At 33.9% G+C, this 19,654-nt stretch overlaps 1 protein-coding gene across 1 annotated transcript in view; it reads left to right on the forward strand.

Moving 5' to 3' along the window:
• The window catches only part of LOC132006447 (A disintegrin and metallopeptidase domain 3-like), an 82,468-nt gene extending 63,175 nt beyond the window's left edge, over window positions 1-19,293 (forward strand). The window contains exons 13-17 of the mRNA XM_059384217.1: window positions 8,625-8,723; window positions 10,364-10,559; window positions 11,014-11,104; window positions 11,593-11,782; window positions 19,174-19,293. Of these exons, the coding sequence (XP_059240200.1) occupies window positions 8,625-8,723; window positions 10,364-10,559; window positions 11,014-11,104; window positions 11,593-11,782; window positions 19,174-19,293 (696 nt within the window). The remainder of the gene's footprint in view (window positions 1-8,624; window positions 8,724-10,363; window positions 10,560-11,013; window positions 11,105-11,592; window positions 11,783-19,173) is intronic.
• Window positions 19,294-19,654: the final 361 nt, after the last annotated feature.

Below are 19,654 nucleotides of genomic sequence, written 5' to 3' on the forward strand. Positions count from 1 at the left end.
TTTTTTTTTTAAAGATTTTATTTATTTATTTGACAGAGAGAAATCACAAGTAGGCAGAGAGACAGAGGGAAGTAGGCTCTGCTGAGCAAAGAGCCTGATATGGGGCTCGATCCCACTGGGAGTCATGACCTGAGCCGAAGGCAGTGGCTTTAACCCACTGAGCCACCCAGGTGCCCAGTTATAGAAATTCTTAATATAAACTATATACAAGTCTTTTGTGAAATTTTTTCCCAGTATGTGGGTTGGCTTTGTATTTTCTTGATGATATCTTTTAAAAAGTCAAAGTTTTTAATTGGGTGAAGTTCAGTTTATCATTTTTTTGTTTTTGTTTTTTGCATTATGCTATTTGTGCCTTATGTATCCCAAGATTTTAAAGATTTCTCATAAGTATTCTTCAAGAAGTTTATTGATTTTAGCTTTTATGTGTATATCTATGATCCATTTTAAGTAATATTTGTAAGTTAAGTATCAGGGCATTTTTTTTTTCTGTATATATTTCCAACTGTTCTAGACCCATTTGTTGAAAAATCATCTTTTTCTTGGTATCTATATTGAAAAGCATTATATCACATACTTTGTGTTCCATTATTCTGTATATCTATCTTTATACCAACACTAGATTTCCTTACTCTAATTCATAAAATAAGGTAAAATGCATCTTCATATTTTGTATTTCTTTATCAATACAGGTTTTGTGATTTTAGGTTTTTGCATTTCTATGTAAAATTTAGAATCAATTTGTCTATTCCTACTCACACCCCCTAAAGAAAAAAATAATCCTCCTGAAAGTTTGATTGGGATTTTCAAAAAATCTATGGAATTTGTGGAGGATGGACATATTCATAATTTTATGATTTTCAAACTATAAACATGATGCATTGTTCCATTTATTTAGGTATCTTTAAGTCTTAAAGTTAACCCTAAATATTTCATATTTTTGAATGTTACTGTAAAGTGGGTACTTGTAAAAATTTTAATTCCCAGTATCCTTTGCAGGCATATAGAAATAAAATTAAATCATGAAATTTGTTCACTCCTCCTATTAATGTTATTTTGAATGACTGATTTATATTTTGAAAAATAGTTACAAAATAGCTGAATCAGAATTATCAACAGAAATGAGTATATGAAAAACAATATGCTTCTGGAGTTTATTCCAAAAATAGAGGAACATTTCAGTATTTTTCAACATATACTATTAAATTTATAAAGAGAGAAAAATTATAAAATACTACATATTGAAGAGAATTTGATAATGGCTTAGACAACCAGGAGAAAAGAAAATGTCCTTTTCATTCTCAGATTTCTCAATGATGATCCTTGGCTACCTAGTTTATAAAGTTTTAGCTTCCAGTCCCATGATGGAATTTTATTCCTAAAGCACAAGTGTCCTTACAAGTCAACTTCTAAGCCAGTCATTTAGTCTAGATTTATACTATTCATTGAGTATTGTGAAAACTTACTCTCTACTATAGGCTCTTCTTTGATACTAGCCTTGGAATTCTCTGTGATGTCATTGATTTTTGCTCCCCCCACATTAATATTTAGTGTGTATTTGATCCCCTATCTTCCCTAAATACTCCTGATAATTTTTCATTAAAACATTTATATTGTGAAGCATAACATACTTTTGTTAATATTGAAATATAAAAATAAAAAAAATCATCTGCCTCCTATAAATTTAAAACATGTTATATAGTAATAAAGATTTGCTATACTTTAATAATACACTAACTTTGTATTAATGTATTAAAGACACAGTATCTAATTTTATATAAAATATTACATGATAAACCAGGTATTACAAAAGATCAGGAATAAATTGTTGTTTTATAAAGGTACCTGATAAATTTATCTACTATTTTGGATGAAAGATCTCTCATTATAGCTTCTCTTACAACATACCACTCAAAACAATTCCATGTATTATAGTTTTCAGAGTACAGATTTATTCTTAGGTTTTGTTTTTCTTTTTCCTTTTTTTTTTTTTTTGGTGCAGTTATAAATGGTGTTTTTAAATTTTTCTTTCTGCTAGTTTGTTATTAGCATATAGAAACACTACTGATTTCTCGGTATTAGTTTTGTATCCTGCAACTTTATTGAATTCATTTATTACTTCTAGTAGTTATTTGGTGGAATTTTTAGGATTTGGTGGTATTATGTTATCTGCAAATAGAGACAGTTTGTATGCAAATATTATGTTATCTGCTCTACTTATTTACCAATATGGATGCCTCTTATTGTCTGATTGCTGTGGCTAGAACTTCTAGCACTATATTGAATATAACTGGTAATAGTGGACATCCTTGTCTTGTGTTTGGTCTCAGAAGAAAATCTCTCAGTTTTTCCACATTGAGTATGATATTAGATGTACTGGAAGATCTATATTCTGAAAACTGAAATGACACTGATGAAAGAAATCGAAGATTACACAATCAAATGGGAAGATATTCCATGATCATGGATTGGAAAAATTCATGTTGTGAAAGTTTTCATATTATCCAAAGCAATCCACAGACTTTCAGCTCAATTCCTATCAAAATACCAACGGCATTTTTCACAGAACTAACAAAATGACACTAAAATTTATATGGAATCACAGAAGACCCTGAATATGAGTCAATACACCAGAGGGTGATCTTAAGACTGGCAGAAAAAGCTCCACAAATGAATGTAGGGGAGAAGCCAAATCTGGGAGGTTAGAAAAGGCAAGAACAGTGGTTGGGACCTGCCTGCAGGAGGGAGTTGCAGGCATGGAAAGTGGAAAGCACCAGTAAGCATCATGGGGAAAAAGAGTCCCTGTAATGTCCGGCCTTGAAAACCAGAGGGACTGAACTCTCTGTTTGCATAACCAGGAGGACTTGGAGCCTAGAGCTTTGAAAGTCAGCCTGGAGGGCAAGTGAAGCTGAGTCCCCACCCTTAAAAAGACAACAGCTTGCAGAGAGGCAATATAGAATGGACAGTTTGTACAACACCTGGGACAAATGGGAGAGCTATCCCTGTATAAGGATTTTAGAGCATGTTGGGGTCTTTTCTAGGAACAAAGGAGCTGGCATCTGCCATTTTCCTCCTCAACCCCTAGCATAAACACAGAGCAGAGCCACTTGCAAAGGTGGTGCTTTGTATATGCTTGCTACCTGATCTGCTAACACCGTGCCCCACCCACTGATGACTGGCCCAGTCCAAGATTTCTAACCTCAGAAATGGACTTTGCGTGAATTATTTTAATGCTGCACACCCTGCCTAACAGCTGCTTCCAGGCACTGCATCGCTTAGGGGACCCAGTTTAGGACTAATGGCTCAGCTCAAATTTTGCTAACTGCTTTGTGTGCCCCACCCACCTACCACAGAGCCTCAACTTCTTCCACAATTCACACCCAGCTACCAGGGACACAGACATCACATGTCCCAGGTTGTCACCACTGCAGCATGCCACCTGTAGAAGTTACTTTAGGTAGTCTTGAGCAATGGAATGTAGAAAGGGCCCACAGTGACCACCTGGCTGAAAACATAGTCCCATCAGGCGACCCACCTCAAAATATCCATAGCCCCTAACTAACCAATGGGCTACTTAAAACTAGGCACAGTTACCAAAATACTACCTCACCTTTTCACTTTAAATATGGCCCCTAACCACTGCCTTATTGCAGACAGCCTCTCCTTTGCTGTTTATTCCCCCCTTCCCCATTCCTTTGCAGTGTATTTAATAAACTTCTGACTCCTTTGTTGGGTGAATCCTTTCACTGCCTGATCATTGGCTTTCACCCAATCATTGCCCCACTCTTTGGAGGTCTCCATCTGATTGAGAGACATAACACACTGGATCCCCCTATCTGCTGCTGCTAACATGCACTGTGCCTCTGACTACTACCCTGCTTTGGGGGACCCAAACTAAGACTACTGATTCAGCAAAAATTTCTCCAATGCTGTGAGTGCTTTATCCAGCCACCACCTTGCCCCATGCCAAGCCCCTGTGCTCACAGATGCCTAGCACTGTGGCTAGCCACTGCTTGATCCTGATCACCTTGGCAGCCACACACACTGCATCGTGGCTGCTGCCACTAACATGTGCCATGCCCCTGGCCACTGCTGCACTTTGGGAGATCCAGGCTACTAACAGCTCACTGCAAATTTTGCTAAGATCACCACCTACTGTGAGCCCTCCTGAAGTTTTGTCCCCTGAAAGCTGTCCTACCTGGGTTTCATTAATACCACAAAGAGCACACAATAGCCTACAAGAGGCAGAGGTTTAGCACAGAAGTCTAGACTGAAAGGAAAAGGTACTCAGAAATAATAGCAGAACGGAATCAACACACAGGAGACTCCTCTGAAGAGCTCAGGTTTTGGTGAACAGATAGTATAGTGCACTGCAGGACACTATAGGACCTCTTCTTCATAAAGCCACAACTTTTAAAAACAAAGGATGTAGATGACTTTCCTAACACACAGAAACAAGAGGTAGACAAAATGAGGTGGAGAAATTTGTTGCAAATGAAAGAACATGGCAAAATCATAGCAGGAGATCCAAGTGAAACAGGAATAAGTAATATGCCTGATAGAGAATTTAATGATTATAAAGATACTCCCTGGACTTTGGAAGAAAGTGGAAGACATCAGTGAGACCCTAGATGAAAAAATAAAATATATCAAAGATGAAGAACTCAATAAATGAAATTAAAATACAATGGATGGGTTAAATAGTAGGTTACATGGAGCAGAGGAATGTATCAGTGACCTAGAGATAGAATGGAAAACAGGCTGAACAAGGGAGAGACGAACAAATGTTGAATAATAAAAATACACCCAGAGAACTCAGTGACTCAATCATAATCATATTCACATTTTAGGGATCCCAGAAGGGGAAGAGAGGAAAAAGGGGGCTGAAAATATACTTGAAGAAATAATAGCTGGGAAATTAACAAATCTGGGGCGGGAGACAGACTTTTCAGGAGGCACAGAGAGCCCTTGACAAATTCAACCTAAAGGGGTCTACACCAAGACACATAGAAATTAAAATGGCAAAAAATCATGATAAAGAATTTTAAAGGTTATAAATTAAAGACAGATACATACAAAGGAAACCCTATAAGGCTATAAGGTTATTTTCCAGAAAGGAGTGGCATGAAGTATCCAAAGTGTTGAGGGAAAAATCTGTATCCAAGAATACTCTGTCCAGTAAGGCTATTATTCAGAATAGAAGGAGAGGTAGTGTCTCAAACAATCAAAAAACTAAAAGATTTAATAACCACTGAACTAGCTCTATAAGAAATTTTAAAGGGGTTCCTTTGAATGGAAAGGAAAGACCGTAAGTGAGAATATGAAAAATAGAAAACACAAAAGCAGTAAAAATAAGTGTTTCTGTAAAAGTCAAGACACTCATAAAATAAGAGGATATAAAATATACCAAATATCTAAAATGTAAAGGGGAGAGGAGTAAAAAATGAGTTCAAAATGAAGTGACCAGCAGTTTAATATAGACTACTATATGTAGAAGATGTTATATATAAATCTAATAGTAACTGAAAATAAAAAAAAAACAGGAACAGATATGCAAAAAATAGAATAAGGTATTCAAGTATATCACTAAAGAAAACCAACAAGCCATGGAAGAAATAAAGAGAAGAAAAGATCAGAGAAAAGCTACAAAAACAACCATATATCAACTAACAAAATGGCAATAAATATGTACCTATCAATAATTATTTTGAATATAAGTGGACTAAACACTCCAAGAAACAGAGGGTGTCACAGTGGATTAAAAAAGACTCATCCACATGCTGCTTACAAGGGACTAATTTCAGACCTAAAGATATTTGTAGATTGAAAGTGAGGGGATAGAGAAACACTAACTTTGCAAATGGAATGCAGAAGAAACCCAGAGTAGAACACCTGCATCAGACAAAATGACTTTAAAAAAAAATTTAAATTCCAGTCAATACATAGTGTAATATTATTTTCAGTTGTACAAAACAATGATTCAACAATTCTATACATCAGCCAGTGCTCATCAAAATAAGCATAGTCCTTAACTCCACCACATACTTAACATATTACCTTACTCACCTTCCTTCTGGTAACTGTCAGTTTATTCTCTGTAGTTAAAAGCCTTTTTCTTGGTTTGCCTTTCTCTTTTTTTCCCCCCTTTGCTCATTTGTTTTGTTTCTTAAATTCCACAAATAAGCAAAATCTTTTATTTTTCTTTCTCTGACTGACTTGTTTCTCTTAGCATAATACTCTAGATCTGTCCATATCATTGAAATTGGCAAGATTAATACTTTTTTATGACTTAGCAATATTCTATCATAAATATATGCCACACATCTTTATCTAGTCATACATCAATGGACACTTGGGCTGCTTCCATAATTTGGCTATTGTAGATAACACTGCTATGAACATTGGGTGCATGAATCCCTTGGAATTAGTATTTTTGTATTGTTTGGGTAAATACCTCATAATATAATTGCTAGGTCATAGGCTAGTTCTATTTTTAACTTTTTGAAGAACCTCCATACTGTTTTCCAGAGTGGCTGCACCAGTTTGCATTTTGCCTTTCTCCACATCCTTGTAAACCAAGAAATAGACTCTTAACTATATAGAAAAAACACATGTTTACCAAAGGGGGGGTAGGTAGGGCATGAGTTAAATAGGTGATGGGCATTAAGGAGTGCACCTGTCATGATGTGTACTGTGTGATGTATGGAATCTGAAATAAAACACTGTATGCTAACTACACTGGAATTAAAATAAAATAAAGAGAAAAAGAAGATTAGAAGGCAACATATTCAATGGGACAAGGTATTAGTGAGGATGTGGAGAAAAAGGTACACTTGAACACTGTTGGTGGGAATTTAAATTGGTGCAGCCATTGTGAAGTACACTGTGGAGTTTCCTCAAAAAATTGAAAATAAAAATTCATATGATCCAATAATTCCACTACTGTTATTTATCTAAACAAAAGGACTAATTCAAAAAGATACATGCTCCCCTACATTTATTGCAACATTATTTACAATAGCCAATATATGGAAGCTATTTAAGTGTCCATCAATGCATGAATGGATAAGGAAAAGAAAAGTGTACACACACACACACACACACACACACACACACAGTGGGATATTATGCAGCTGTAGAAAAGATTGAGATTCTTCCATTTGAGACAACATGGATATATTGTCTAATATATTAGAGGGTATTTTTCTAAGTGAAATCAGTCAGATTGAGAAAGACAAATGCCATATGATTACACTTATAAGTGGAATAAAAAATGTCAAATGTTTAAACAAACAAAAAGCAAAATCAGATCTATAAATACAGAGAACAAACTGATGGTTCCCAGAGGGGTGGATGGTGAGTGATTGGACAAAATGGGTGAAGGGGAGAGAAAGATACAGATTTCCAGTTATGGAATGAATAAGCTACAGGAATAAAAGGTATAGCATAAGGAATATAATCAATGATTTTTTAGAATAATGTGTGAGGACTGATGGTAGCTATACTTATTTACCTAGCATAATGTATAAACTTGTCAAAGCACAAAATTGTAAACCTGAAATTAGTGTAACATTCTGTGAACTATATGCAAGTAAAACAATTCACCGTAAAATGAAAATAAATGAATACATATATGTAACACTAATATTTTTCACACATACTATAAATTCACACATTTGGTGGGGATTAGGGTGGAGTAAAGCTTTATCCATAAACTTAAAGAACAAACCATAAAAAAGATTATGGTTCTAAGATTTTATGAGTTTGCAATTTCATGATATCACAATATCAAGAAGTTACCAGGAAAAAAAAAAGTAAATTGTCATGACAAATTTTAAAATGTAGTGATAATATGTCAGTGGCTAAGAGTTAATGTTATTAATATAATGCTTATAAATAAAGGAAATATGTGTCTTACTTAATATCCACCACCAGTCTCACCTAACTCCCCATGCTTTTCCCCTCCCAAACCCTCAGTTTGTGTCTCAGAGCACTGAGTGTGGTGTATAAACAATGAATCTTGGAACACTGAAAAAATAAAATAAATTTTTTGAAAAAGAAAAGACTGTAAATAAATAAAGGAAATAAACAGAAATTCATCAACAGAAATATAGACACAAAAATATAAATCATAATGTGCAGATACATATAATTTTTAGTACATGGGTAATACAAATAATAATATTGAAGTAAATATAAACAGTTATTTGTGCCTATCCACTTTACTAATTTTTAAATATTACTGTCAGTCTTGTGAAACATCTCTCTTACTATGTAGAAAGAAGAAAAGTATATTATGAAGAGTCATTACTATTTTTATGCTCTACTATCTAATAATTTATGGAATTAATGTTTAATATGGGGGCTTAGAATTAAAAAGATATTGACAAACTTTTTTCTTTAAAACATTATTTAGTATAATAAAATGTTATAATTTAGCATCTCTATTCTGTCACATCCATAAATTGTTATATATTCCCAAGATGGTATCTTGAGGAGGTTTGGTAAAATAGAAAAGTATTCCTCAAATAATTAACTTGGTGAAATATTTTGTATATTTTGACAATAAATACAATTATTTATTTAATTTAAAATTCCTATTATTTAACTCTTATATTCGTTTGTAGGAATGCAGTCATAAAAAATGTTGTAATCCTTTAGATTGTACTCTGATTGGATATGCAGAATGTGGCAATGGACCATGCTGTGATAGAAAAACATGTCAGGTAAGCTTTCAAAATACTACATGATTTCCTTCCATAATTTTTTGTGTTCTTTTGCATTTATTTTTATAGTATTTTTTAAACTGTTTATTTTACACAACTTTCAAACATGTAACTTTATATACCTGATTCATACACTGTTGATTTCCACATTCTGAGGATGTCTTTTGGCTTTTTTCAAACTCCTTATCTGTGCCTCTCACTGCACTGTTTTTAATCTACCCAGGCCACATCCAGTTATTATTTAATATTAATTCCAGATTATTTGGACAGTATGAACTCCTCTTGGTCATACCTGAATTAACCTCTTCATGATCACACAACTTTATGACAAAATTACAAATAAGCCACCCGAAACACGGTTGACATACAATGTTTGAATAAACGAACAATAATAGTAATCTCATTTTGAGAATAGCAGAAAAGAAGTCCATGTAGAATAGTTAGCAACATGTAGCATGTCTAATATCTAATACTGAAGTTTAACTTTGCAAGGACTCCTGGTCCCAGAAGTAGATTGAATTTTTGACTTCCCTTGGGAAGTTGTCCATTCAATTTTCCTTTGTAGCCACACATGAAAGGAGACTGAGTAAGATTCGTTTTGGGGGAGCACTTCATTGTAGTGTCTTGTCTTTTCTGTGCCAATTTCAGGAGTCAATGACAATTATAGAAGCTGATTAATTAGAGATCTTGATTGCCAGATTTCAGATTAGCCAGGTTCTCTGTCGATGAAAACTCTTCTAACATCAACCTACTTTGTTCTATGTGCGTTTATTTTCATACTATGTGCTCCTTTCACTCTGTAATTAAAGCCAATGGTCACTTATCTTCAAGGAGTATAAATATAGAGGCAAGCCTCGAGTTTCTACCACTTAGCAATAAACTTTGTCACTCTTCCCATCACCAGAGTGCTCATCTTGGCCTTTGTCTCCAAATCAGCAGGATTGAGCAATAAGGCTTTTCTACACAGCCCCTTGCCTTTTCTTTTGCACATGGAGCTGATTGCTACATTTGGTAGAGCCTTTAAAAACATTAAGGTGAAAAGGACGTTCCATAACATTTGCCATTGACAGGCGAACAATTTAGTGGCATTTACTACCTTCACAGTATTGTGCAACTGCCACTTCTATCTAGTTCCAAAACATGTTCCTTACTCAATCAAGAGACTCAGAGACCTTGAAGCCCTTGTTCTCCTTTCTCTCTCCCCCTCTGTCCCTAGCCTCCACCAATTTGTGTTCTGTCTGGAGGAACCTATTCTGGACATTTCATTTAAGTAGAAGCATAGAATGTATGACCTTTTGTGGTGGCTTTCTTCACTTAAGATAGTGTTGAAGGTTCATCCACTTTGTAGCATATATATATCAGTGCTCCTTTATATGACTGAAAATATTCCACTGTACGAATATACCACAATATGTTAATATACTCACCCACTGATGGACATTTGGGTTTTTTCCAATCTATTTTACTTAAGAGTAAATTGATAGTTCATAATTTGACCTTAAGTACTGAAAAATGTAATAATAATGGAAGTGACAGAAATACACAGCTCTTGTTAAAGGTTTTTGTTTGTTTGTTTGTTTGTTTTTTACATTTTTGGTTTACTACTTTAAAAAAAAGGCTGATTTTTCTTTGTCTCACAGATAGCCGAAAGAGGACGTTTATGTAGGAAAATGACAGATCCATGTGATTTTCCAGAATATTGCAATGGATCATCTGTATTTTGTGTACCTGATGTGAAATCTGCTGATTTAGAACCATGCAATAATAAGACTGCTTATTGCTTTAAAGGAGTCTGCCAAGATCCAGATATGCAATGTGAAAAATTATTTGGCAAATGTAATAGATGTATCTTTTTTTCTGGGGTTCATTTTCAAACTGTGTTTTTCTAAAGACAGTAATCTATCCAATTGCCTTCATACTGTTTGTATAAACTCAAATTTGAAAATAAAATTGTGAATCAGTGTGACTTTGAACTATGTAAAGAGGCAAAATAGACCTAATAAGTATAGAACAAAAACAAAACAAAAAGGTATTAATTAAGTTTCAGATGATTGGTGCAAAGAAGTGTAGAGTATTAGGATTGTAGATAAGAGAGCAAATGACTGGTTTCTTAGTCATTTCTGCCTATCAAAATTTTCCTGTTCTCAAGTGGGTAATTTTTAGTGTTTCTCCTTTTGTTTCCAGGAGAGGACACTAAATATTTATAGTAGATGACACTGAAGGGCATTGCTATTGTCTAGATATCTCTATATTAATTTTTTAAAGAGTAATTATAACTTTATATTTTCAGTCGCTAAAGTTTCTACTTATCTATGTACACAAGAAGTGAATTTTCAAGCAGATAATTTTGGAAATTGTGGAAAATCAAGTTGTAATTTTGGGTGTGTATTCAGATAACTATAATTTTTCAAATGTGTGTGTGTGTGTGTGTGTGTGTGTCTGTGTGTGTGTGTGCATGCATGCGCAAAAATAAGTTAATGCCAGGCGCCTTAATAATTAACAGTTCAAACAGTGGGTTAGCTGCTGCCTTTGGCTCAGGTCATGATTTCAGGGTCCTGGGATCGAGTCCCGCATCGGGCTCTCTGCTCAGCGGGGAGCCTGCTTCCTCCTCTCTCTCTGCCTGCCTCTCTGCCTACTTGTGATCTCTCTCTGTCAAATAAATAAATAAAATCTTAAAAAAAAAAAAAGTTAATGCCAATGAGAGATGGACCTAGTATATACAGATAAATTTATTTGTTATACTTCATGATATATGTTCTGAATAACTTTTATGTTATGATCTGAGACGCATTTTGAATTATTTTCATGTTTTGAACTGTTAATTACTTAATACAGTGACATATGAGTTTTTTTTGCCTTCTATTGACAGGAGTATCCTTTGTGGAAAGATAGTTTGTCACTGGACACATTCAGAAATAGTACCAACAAAAACTTATGATGTTCAATATACTTACCTTGGAGGCCATATCTGTTTGTCGGCATATTTAAGAAATGAAACACATACTGCAGGTCATGATACTACCATAATGAACAGTGGTACTATGTGTGGAGTAGATAAGGTAAATAAAAATTTTACTCGATTTCCATATATGTGTGCATCTGAGTGTCTGTGTATGTAAATATTTGTTCATGAGAGAGAGATAAAAAAAAGAGAGAGAGGATAAGGTTCAAGATGTCAGTCTGGAAAAACCCTGAACTCACTTCCTCCCTGGACATACTGAATCTAAATACTACTGAGATATAGATATATCTCCTGGAGAGCAAAAGAGAGAGAGAGAGACTTAAAGATATTTTTATTTATAATTAATGTTATAAATTTTGGTTACTGTATCATGATCTTAAGATTCAAATCTCGGAATTTCTATTAGTCAAAGGAACACTTGCTAGTGGACTATCATTGTTTTATTATAAATTTTGCTATAGATATGTAAACTTGTTTTCTCACACTTGAGAATATAAACCTCTTTGTTAGGCTAGGATCTAAACTTCAAAAAATTTGTGTAATAAAGAACAAAAAAGAACAGATAATACACCAAAAAAGTAGGTCAGAACAACCCAATAACAACAACAAAAAAAAGCAATAAAAGACAAGAATTTAATCTTTCTATAATTGACAAGGAGAATTAATTTCATTGTAGTGAAACTAAAACTTTTTTTGCTCATAGACCAACTTGCCTAATTCTTCCTCCAAAATCATAACATATATATGTTAAAAATTTAGCCTTTCTATAAGACATAATATAAAACAAAGTTTAAGCTTTGTTTATTTTTTTTCTTAAAAATTTTGAGAAATAGAACAAAATATTTTTAAACTGGTACAATTAAAAAATTAGTTGACCAAAGGAATAGCACTGCACAATTATCTCACATTTTAATTAAAATATTTTACATTGAGATATAATATTTTAAGATATACATAGTATACACATATACTGAGATATATATACATATTATGATATACATATATATTATGTAGTGTTTTCTTTGACACCAGCTGGGTGTCCAACAATTCCAAGTAATTCAATGCTGACACTATTTGGAGATAAAATCACATCCCACAATTTAAAAATTCAGTGCCATAAGATTTTCCCCATTTTAGAGACAAGGTGCAAATCCCAGACCACCCATATTTCTGACCATCTGGCTATAAATATTGGAGGTTACCATGGGCCCCTCCTTGGGTATGATAATTTGCTCATTTGGGTCAGAGAACTCAAGAAAACATTTTATTTATGTTTACCAGTTTTTATAAAGGATACAACTCAGCAACAGCTAAATGGAAGAAATGCATTGAGAAGGGTATATTGGGGGTTGGGGGCAAGGAGGATGTCATAGTGTCCAGGACACCTCTTCACATCTCAGCATTGCCGCGCGATGAAAGTCTTTGAATCTCAATGTTCAGAACTTTTTATCAAGTTCGATTTCTAGCCACACCACTTTTCCTACTTAGAGGTCTGTGACAGGGGCTAAAAGCTCCACCCTAAGTCACCCCATAAACATAAACTCAGGTTTGGTTGGAAGCAGACTAATAACAGAAAACATTCTTATCACATGGGAAGTTCCAAGGGGATTTAGATGCTCTGTGCCAGAAACCAGGGACAAAGACCAAGGTATTTTTATGTGTTATACCACACACACACACACACACACACACACACACACACACACACTCAAACACTATTTTGTTTATGTTAATGAGTGATTAAATAAGTTAGTAAATTTATGTATTTACTCCATCATATTTACAGTAAATATTTTTCAGTTTAAATTATTTTTTAAAGGGTGACATATTAGTTTATAATGTAGTCAGTACTAGTATGTTCCTTTGCAACTACATCATTGTTTTTATGTCAGAATAAAATTATCTCAAGTTTACTAGTCACTTCCATTTTCCTCTTAATTTTCATTTCTTAAAATATTATATCTCAATGATGAATCTGATACCATCAAGAATCAAACTCTCAGCAGGTTTTCATTTTATTTTATTTTATTTTATTTTATTTTATTTTATTTTATTTTTTGGTAGGGGTGGGATGTCCTGCTGGTGGAGATTGAAAAACTGACTTAAAGGTTTATATAAAAGTGCAAAGGAGAGAAGACATACAAACTTCTAACAGACACATGAAAAAATGTTCATCATCTTTAGCCATCCGGGAGATTCAAATCAAAACCATTGAGATACTACCTTACACCAGTTAGAATGGCCAAAATTAACAAGACAGTAAACAACAAGTGTTGGAGAGGATGTGGAGAAAGGGGAACCCTCTTACACTGTTGGTGGAATTGCAAGTTGGGGCAGCCACTTTGGAGATCAGTGTAAAGATTCCTTAAGAAATGAAAAATAGAGCTACCCTATGACCCTGCAATTGCACTACTGGGTATTTGCCCCAAAGATACAGATGTAGTGAAAATAGGGGCCATCTGTACCCCAATGTTCATAGCAGCAATGGCCACAGTCACCAAACCGTGGAAAGAACCAAAATGCCCTTTGGTGGATGAATATATGGTCCAGGGACACCTGGGTGGCTCAGTGGGTTAAGCCTCTGCCTTCGGCTCAGGTCATGATCTCAGGGTCCTGGGATTGAGCCCCGCATCAGGCTCTCTGCTCTGCAGGGAGCCTGCTTCCTGCTCCCTCTCGCTGCCTGACTCTCTGCCTACCTCTCTGCCTACTTGTGATCTCTGCCAAATAAATAAATAAAATCCTTAAAAAAAAAAAGTTATGGTCCATATACACTATGGAATATTATGCCTCCATCAGAAAGGATGAATACCCAACTTTTGTATCAACATGGACGGGACTGGAAGAGATTATGCTGAGTGAAACAAGACAGGAGTGAGAGGGGAAGGGAAGGGAAGAGAAGGGGAGGAAAAGGGCAGGGAAAGAAAGAGAAGGGAAGGCAGGGACTGAGATGGAGGGAGGGAGACTGGCTTTTCCCACTTGGTTCAGTGGGAGCTATAAGTTGGCATGATGTTTTACTCCCACATTATTTTTAATTAAAAGAAAAATAATGCAAAACTGGCAGCCTTTTCCATGTGACAAGGATTTGTCAAATGACAGTCTCATTTGGGAACCAGCCATTTAGGTCGTGGTACTTCCAAAACTTTAAATGGATAGCGATTCTCCTAAAGGACAGACCACTTGCAAAGTCCAAAATCTATAGTCATCATTAATTCAATTGCTTTAGGAAACAAAATACCTTCCTTAATTTTCTCCTTTGGGATAAAATTGTTTTGTGGAATGCATTTTGTAATTGAGAGAACGGAGAGGTGAGTAGTGAATATGAGAGCTAACTGCTTCTGTGGTTTTGTGGACACTTCTGTGGATAATTCCACATTTTGGCCCTCCTGTCCAAACTGCATTTTTGACTCTTTTTCCTTTGCTTTTCTTTATTACTCTGAGGCTGCAGATACTCCAAGCATTATAGGCTGGTCAACCAAAGCTCTCTCCTTGACCATTGTATGTGATGTGGTTGCTTCCTCACTTCATTTTACCCATTGGTGGCCTTCATTTTATTTTGAAATCCCAGGAAGTTCTTAAATCTCTCATCTTCTAATTGCCTTGTTCTGATTCTCCTTTACTCACAGTAATTAGGAAAAGGGGAGTAATTGTGAGTGCCATGTCTGTGAATTTGAATTGAAATTATTCTGTGGTTATTTAAAAAATTCATCAAAGATATACTTCATTTTCATTTGTTACTTCACATTGTTCAGTTGATTTCAGAGTGGTTGGAAAGGAAAGACTTCTTTACCTTATTATTATTAATGTGGTCCTTTACAAAAATTATCTTAACAGAAAAGAACAGAAAAGAGGAAGGAGGGGAGACCTTATATCTTATTTATAACACGAGGAAACGTATGTCTCTTGTGAATCGTAATAAAATTTTAAATGAAACACATATATTTATACTGCATGGATATAGGCATTATTCCAATAATGCAAGTTTGCTTAATACTGGATGTGACAGAAAGCTCTTTTGATTTCTTTTTTATTTATAAGACTTAGCACAGAAGAGTTTATTGAAGTAATTTCTAGCTCAGGTAGGGTAGAGAAGATAACACCTCTCAGCACATTCATTTTTAACCTGAAGATGGGTATGTTTAGGACATATTTAATTGTCCAAAATTAGATAAGTTAATCATTGAATAGATAAGTAAAATTAACTGCCTTTTTCTTACTCACACCTGGGACTGTAAGAAAATATGCTTACAGAATCCAGGCATTTCTCTTTCAAGAAATATGCATTTACATATATATATATATATTTTCCTTTGATACATGATGTAACTGCCTCTGAAACATTATCTGTGACTCTTATTCAAAGACGGAAGTCTTGTAGATTAGTTTATATTAAAAAAAAATCATCCCAACCATTGCCCAGGGCTAAGTACTTTTATAATGTCTCTTGCTTTTGCTGTCATTACAAAAGGAGCCAGCTACACACTGATCTGTTTACTTGAAAATTGTATCCAAAGCATAGGTCTTAACTTTTCCTGGATTATTTTTCCCCTAAAGACAACCCAGTGAAATATGACTCATCTATTTTTGCCTCATGACAATGTTTTAAAGAGAACTAGAATGAAGATGGTTTAGTGGATAGGTGATGTTGGTTTGTCCAACATTTTGTTATTCTTGCTGGCTTCATCAGAGCACTTTCAGTTAATGAACAAGCTGATATCCTTTCCTTTATGATGATAATTGGTTATGATGATAGGAAATAATGATTTTTAAGACTATTCATCATATAGTGTATATTCTATCAGATAACCTGAGAAAAGTCAGCAGATAATCTTAGAAAATACCCCAAAGATATTCAGATTAAAATAAAATTTGGATATAGGAATAAGCACTTAAAATCTACATGAAAATGAGGTAAATGAACAATAAAACAGTATCTTGTATTAGTGAGCATTTACTATGTGCCAAACATTACTTTTATTCCTTTATGTCTAACAAATTGCTTCATCCTTATACCTACATTTTTTAATAACCTATAGTTTAAAAAATTTTGGATATCAATTGCTATTCCAAATTCAAAGATGGACAAACTGAAGCATGAAGATATTAAATAATTTGTACTAAGGTCCCTTTGCTAATGTGAAAGATAAAATATATTGTCATTAATGTTGGAAATAAACATAAAAATGACAGATACTTAGCATTGGTCAATAAATATGTGGCTCTGTGACTAAAGTAGTTCTTGCACTGAATGTTGGGTCTGTCAGTAACTCATGCATGACCTTAAAAGAGTACATTTATTTTTAGCAAATACAAAATGAGAATAAAAACATCTTTCCTCACAAAGTCAATCTGAGTATATATTATAAAATTGCATAGAAAATAGAAAGACACATCCTAGCCCATTACAAATGATCAGTGTAAGTTATCTATATTTGTTCTTATGCCAGTTAGTATCAATAAACTCACAGCTGTGCTCTCTCATAAGGAAAAAATAGTATCTCATTCTCAGAATTTTATATGTAGTAGTGTAATAACTTGCCATTTAGACTCCCAACTTGTTTTTATTAAAAGGAATAAATGTCATGAAATTGACTCATCTGATGTGTGTATGTGTGGGTGTGTGTGTGTATGTGTATCTATCTTGTGCAATCTACTGGTATAAAATCTACTTTTATACCAAGTACAATTGCTCAACTCTTGAGTTTACATATAAAATATTTGTTGTTGGTTGTTGTAACATTTTAGTATTGCTTTCGTGGAAGCTGCCAAGAAACCAGTAACTACCCAAATAGACCAAATTGTCGGTCAGAAGTAAATTGCAGTGGACATGGAGTATGTATTATTTCCTCTATTTTTACATATAGTATTTAAAATACATGTCAGTAACTTTTTCCAGGACAATAATAAGGTTCAGAATTATTTGATGTGAAAATTTCTTTTAGAAAATTACTGTTAAATAAGGAAAGTGATTCTATTATGTATATATATACATAAGATTTATGTGTTTAGATTATTATTGGTCTCATGAACTGATAAACTTTGAACTTTGTACAAAAGTGCAGTATGAAACATATTCCAGTATGAAATTTTGGAAATGGGTATAAACATATGTTTATGAATGCTTATATAAATTTTGCTTCTAATTGAATGTATGTGTACTGATATGTTTAAACACATGCACTTAATATACTTATATTACACATATGACTTATAATCTAATGTTTTTATGAGAGAAGAATTTCTTGTTCATTCAGATCTCTTTTGTCCTTTAATATCTTCAATTTATTTCTGTGTATGTCTCTTCTATACTATATTTGAAAACTCATTTGCCAATGGACTTATAGATTATGTCAAATTTTTACTTAGCTAATGTAAATAATGGTATAATGGACATTGTTCTACATTCACCTTTGGACAATTACCTGATTTCTTAAATTGTTAGCAATGAAATCTGATGGGTCAAATTTATGCAGCGTTTAAATTTTCATACATATTGTGTTTTTTTAGAAATATACCAGATTTGCTCTCACCTATCATGAACGAAAATGTGCATTTTCTCAAATTCTAGCCAGACTAGCTTCTTAGTTTTTAAAATCTCTTCTCACAGCTAAATATATTGTTAATTTGCATTTAGTTAGTTAATTAACTAATTAATTAATGAAGTTATTTAATTTATTGTCATTTACATTTCTATTTGTCCATCCATTGAGAAATTAGCTGCTAGGGTATAGAAATTTTGTAAATTTTTCCAAGAGTGCATTTGGCCTTAACTTTGTGGCTAGTGTCTGCTGCCATATTGATGTTTCAGATTTTATATAATAATCCAGGACAAAACTGACCTTCCTGCATGTTTTTGTATCAAAATTCTCTCCCAAATCACTAACATGTCCTATCATTAGCAGTTTCTTTTCTGTTTCTTTCCTTTCTTGTTTAATTTCTGCATGAATCTACTTCTAGATCCTCTTTTCTGCTTCTGACCCTTTTGATTCATCCACCAGATCAGATTTATAGGTGTTTTCTAGCCTTCCTATTTCTAGCAAAATACATTTTGGTATCTATGTCTGGATAAGCAAGCTTTTTCCTTTACAATTTTCCCCCCATTTTTTGTAAAAGTTGGCTCTTATCACAGACATTTTAAGAAAAAATCTAGCATGATTCATAATATAAGTCAACTCTCTTAGTTTCAAAATTTTGAGCTTCATAATTTCTGTGCCTTTTTAGAATAAGGTATTTTCATTGTATCAGTGTGTTATCTATTGTTATTTAAAAAGACAAAAGACAAATAAGTATCTATGACATTGAAAAGATACTGCAAAGACATTTATTATATTACATTTTATTGTAAAAATTATTTTCCACATTAAAATAAAAAACTAATGTATGAAGCAATCATATTTTAATAACATATATTGACTAACAGTCACAAATAAGGCATTTAATTTTTGCATTATACCTAAAATGTTCTAATTTTTTGTTTGGTTTTTGTTTTAGGTTTGCAATGATAAGCTCCATTGTCACTGTGATGTTGGGTATTCTCCTCCACATTGTGAACCAGCACCAACATCACCAGGAGGAAGTTATGATGATGGGTTTTGGCTTGCCAATAGTTAGTATCGAGATCAGTGTGCTTCAGTAGAGCTTTCTGTACTTATAGAAATGGTCTCCACTGACTATGTGGCTATCGAGCACCTGACAGGTCGATAGTGCAACATAAAGGGTTAAAATTTCCTTTTTATTTTACTCTGTTTACTTTAAGTTCAAGTAGCTATTTGTGGCCAGTGACAACTATATTAAACGGTACAGGTCCAGATCATACTGTCAATCAAAACTTTGCATATGCTTTTAGTTCCAATCAAGAAGTGAATATGCTAATAGGCCTCCCTTTAATTTTAACCATGGTTCCGTTCCCCAAACATTTCTGTTTATACAGCAGAGTTTTTTAGATAAGTATGATTAAATTACAGAATAGGGG

Source organism: Mustela nigripes, chromosome 18 (genome assembly GCF_022355385.1).
Source record: "Mustela nigripes isolate SB6536 chromosome 18, MUSNIG.SB6536, whole genome shotgun sequence".
NCBI lineage: Eukaryota > Metazoa > Chordata > Mammalia > Carnivora > Mustelidae > Mustela > Mustela nigripes.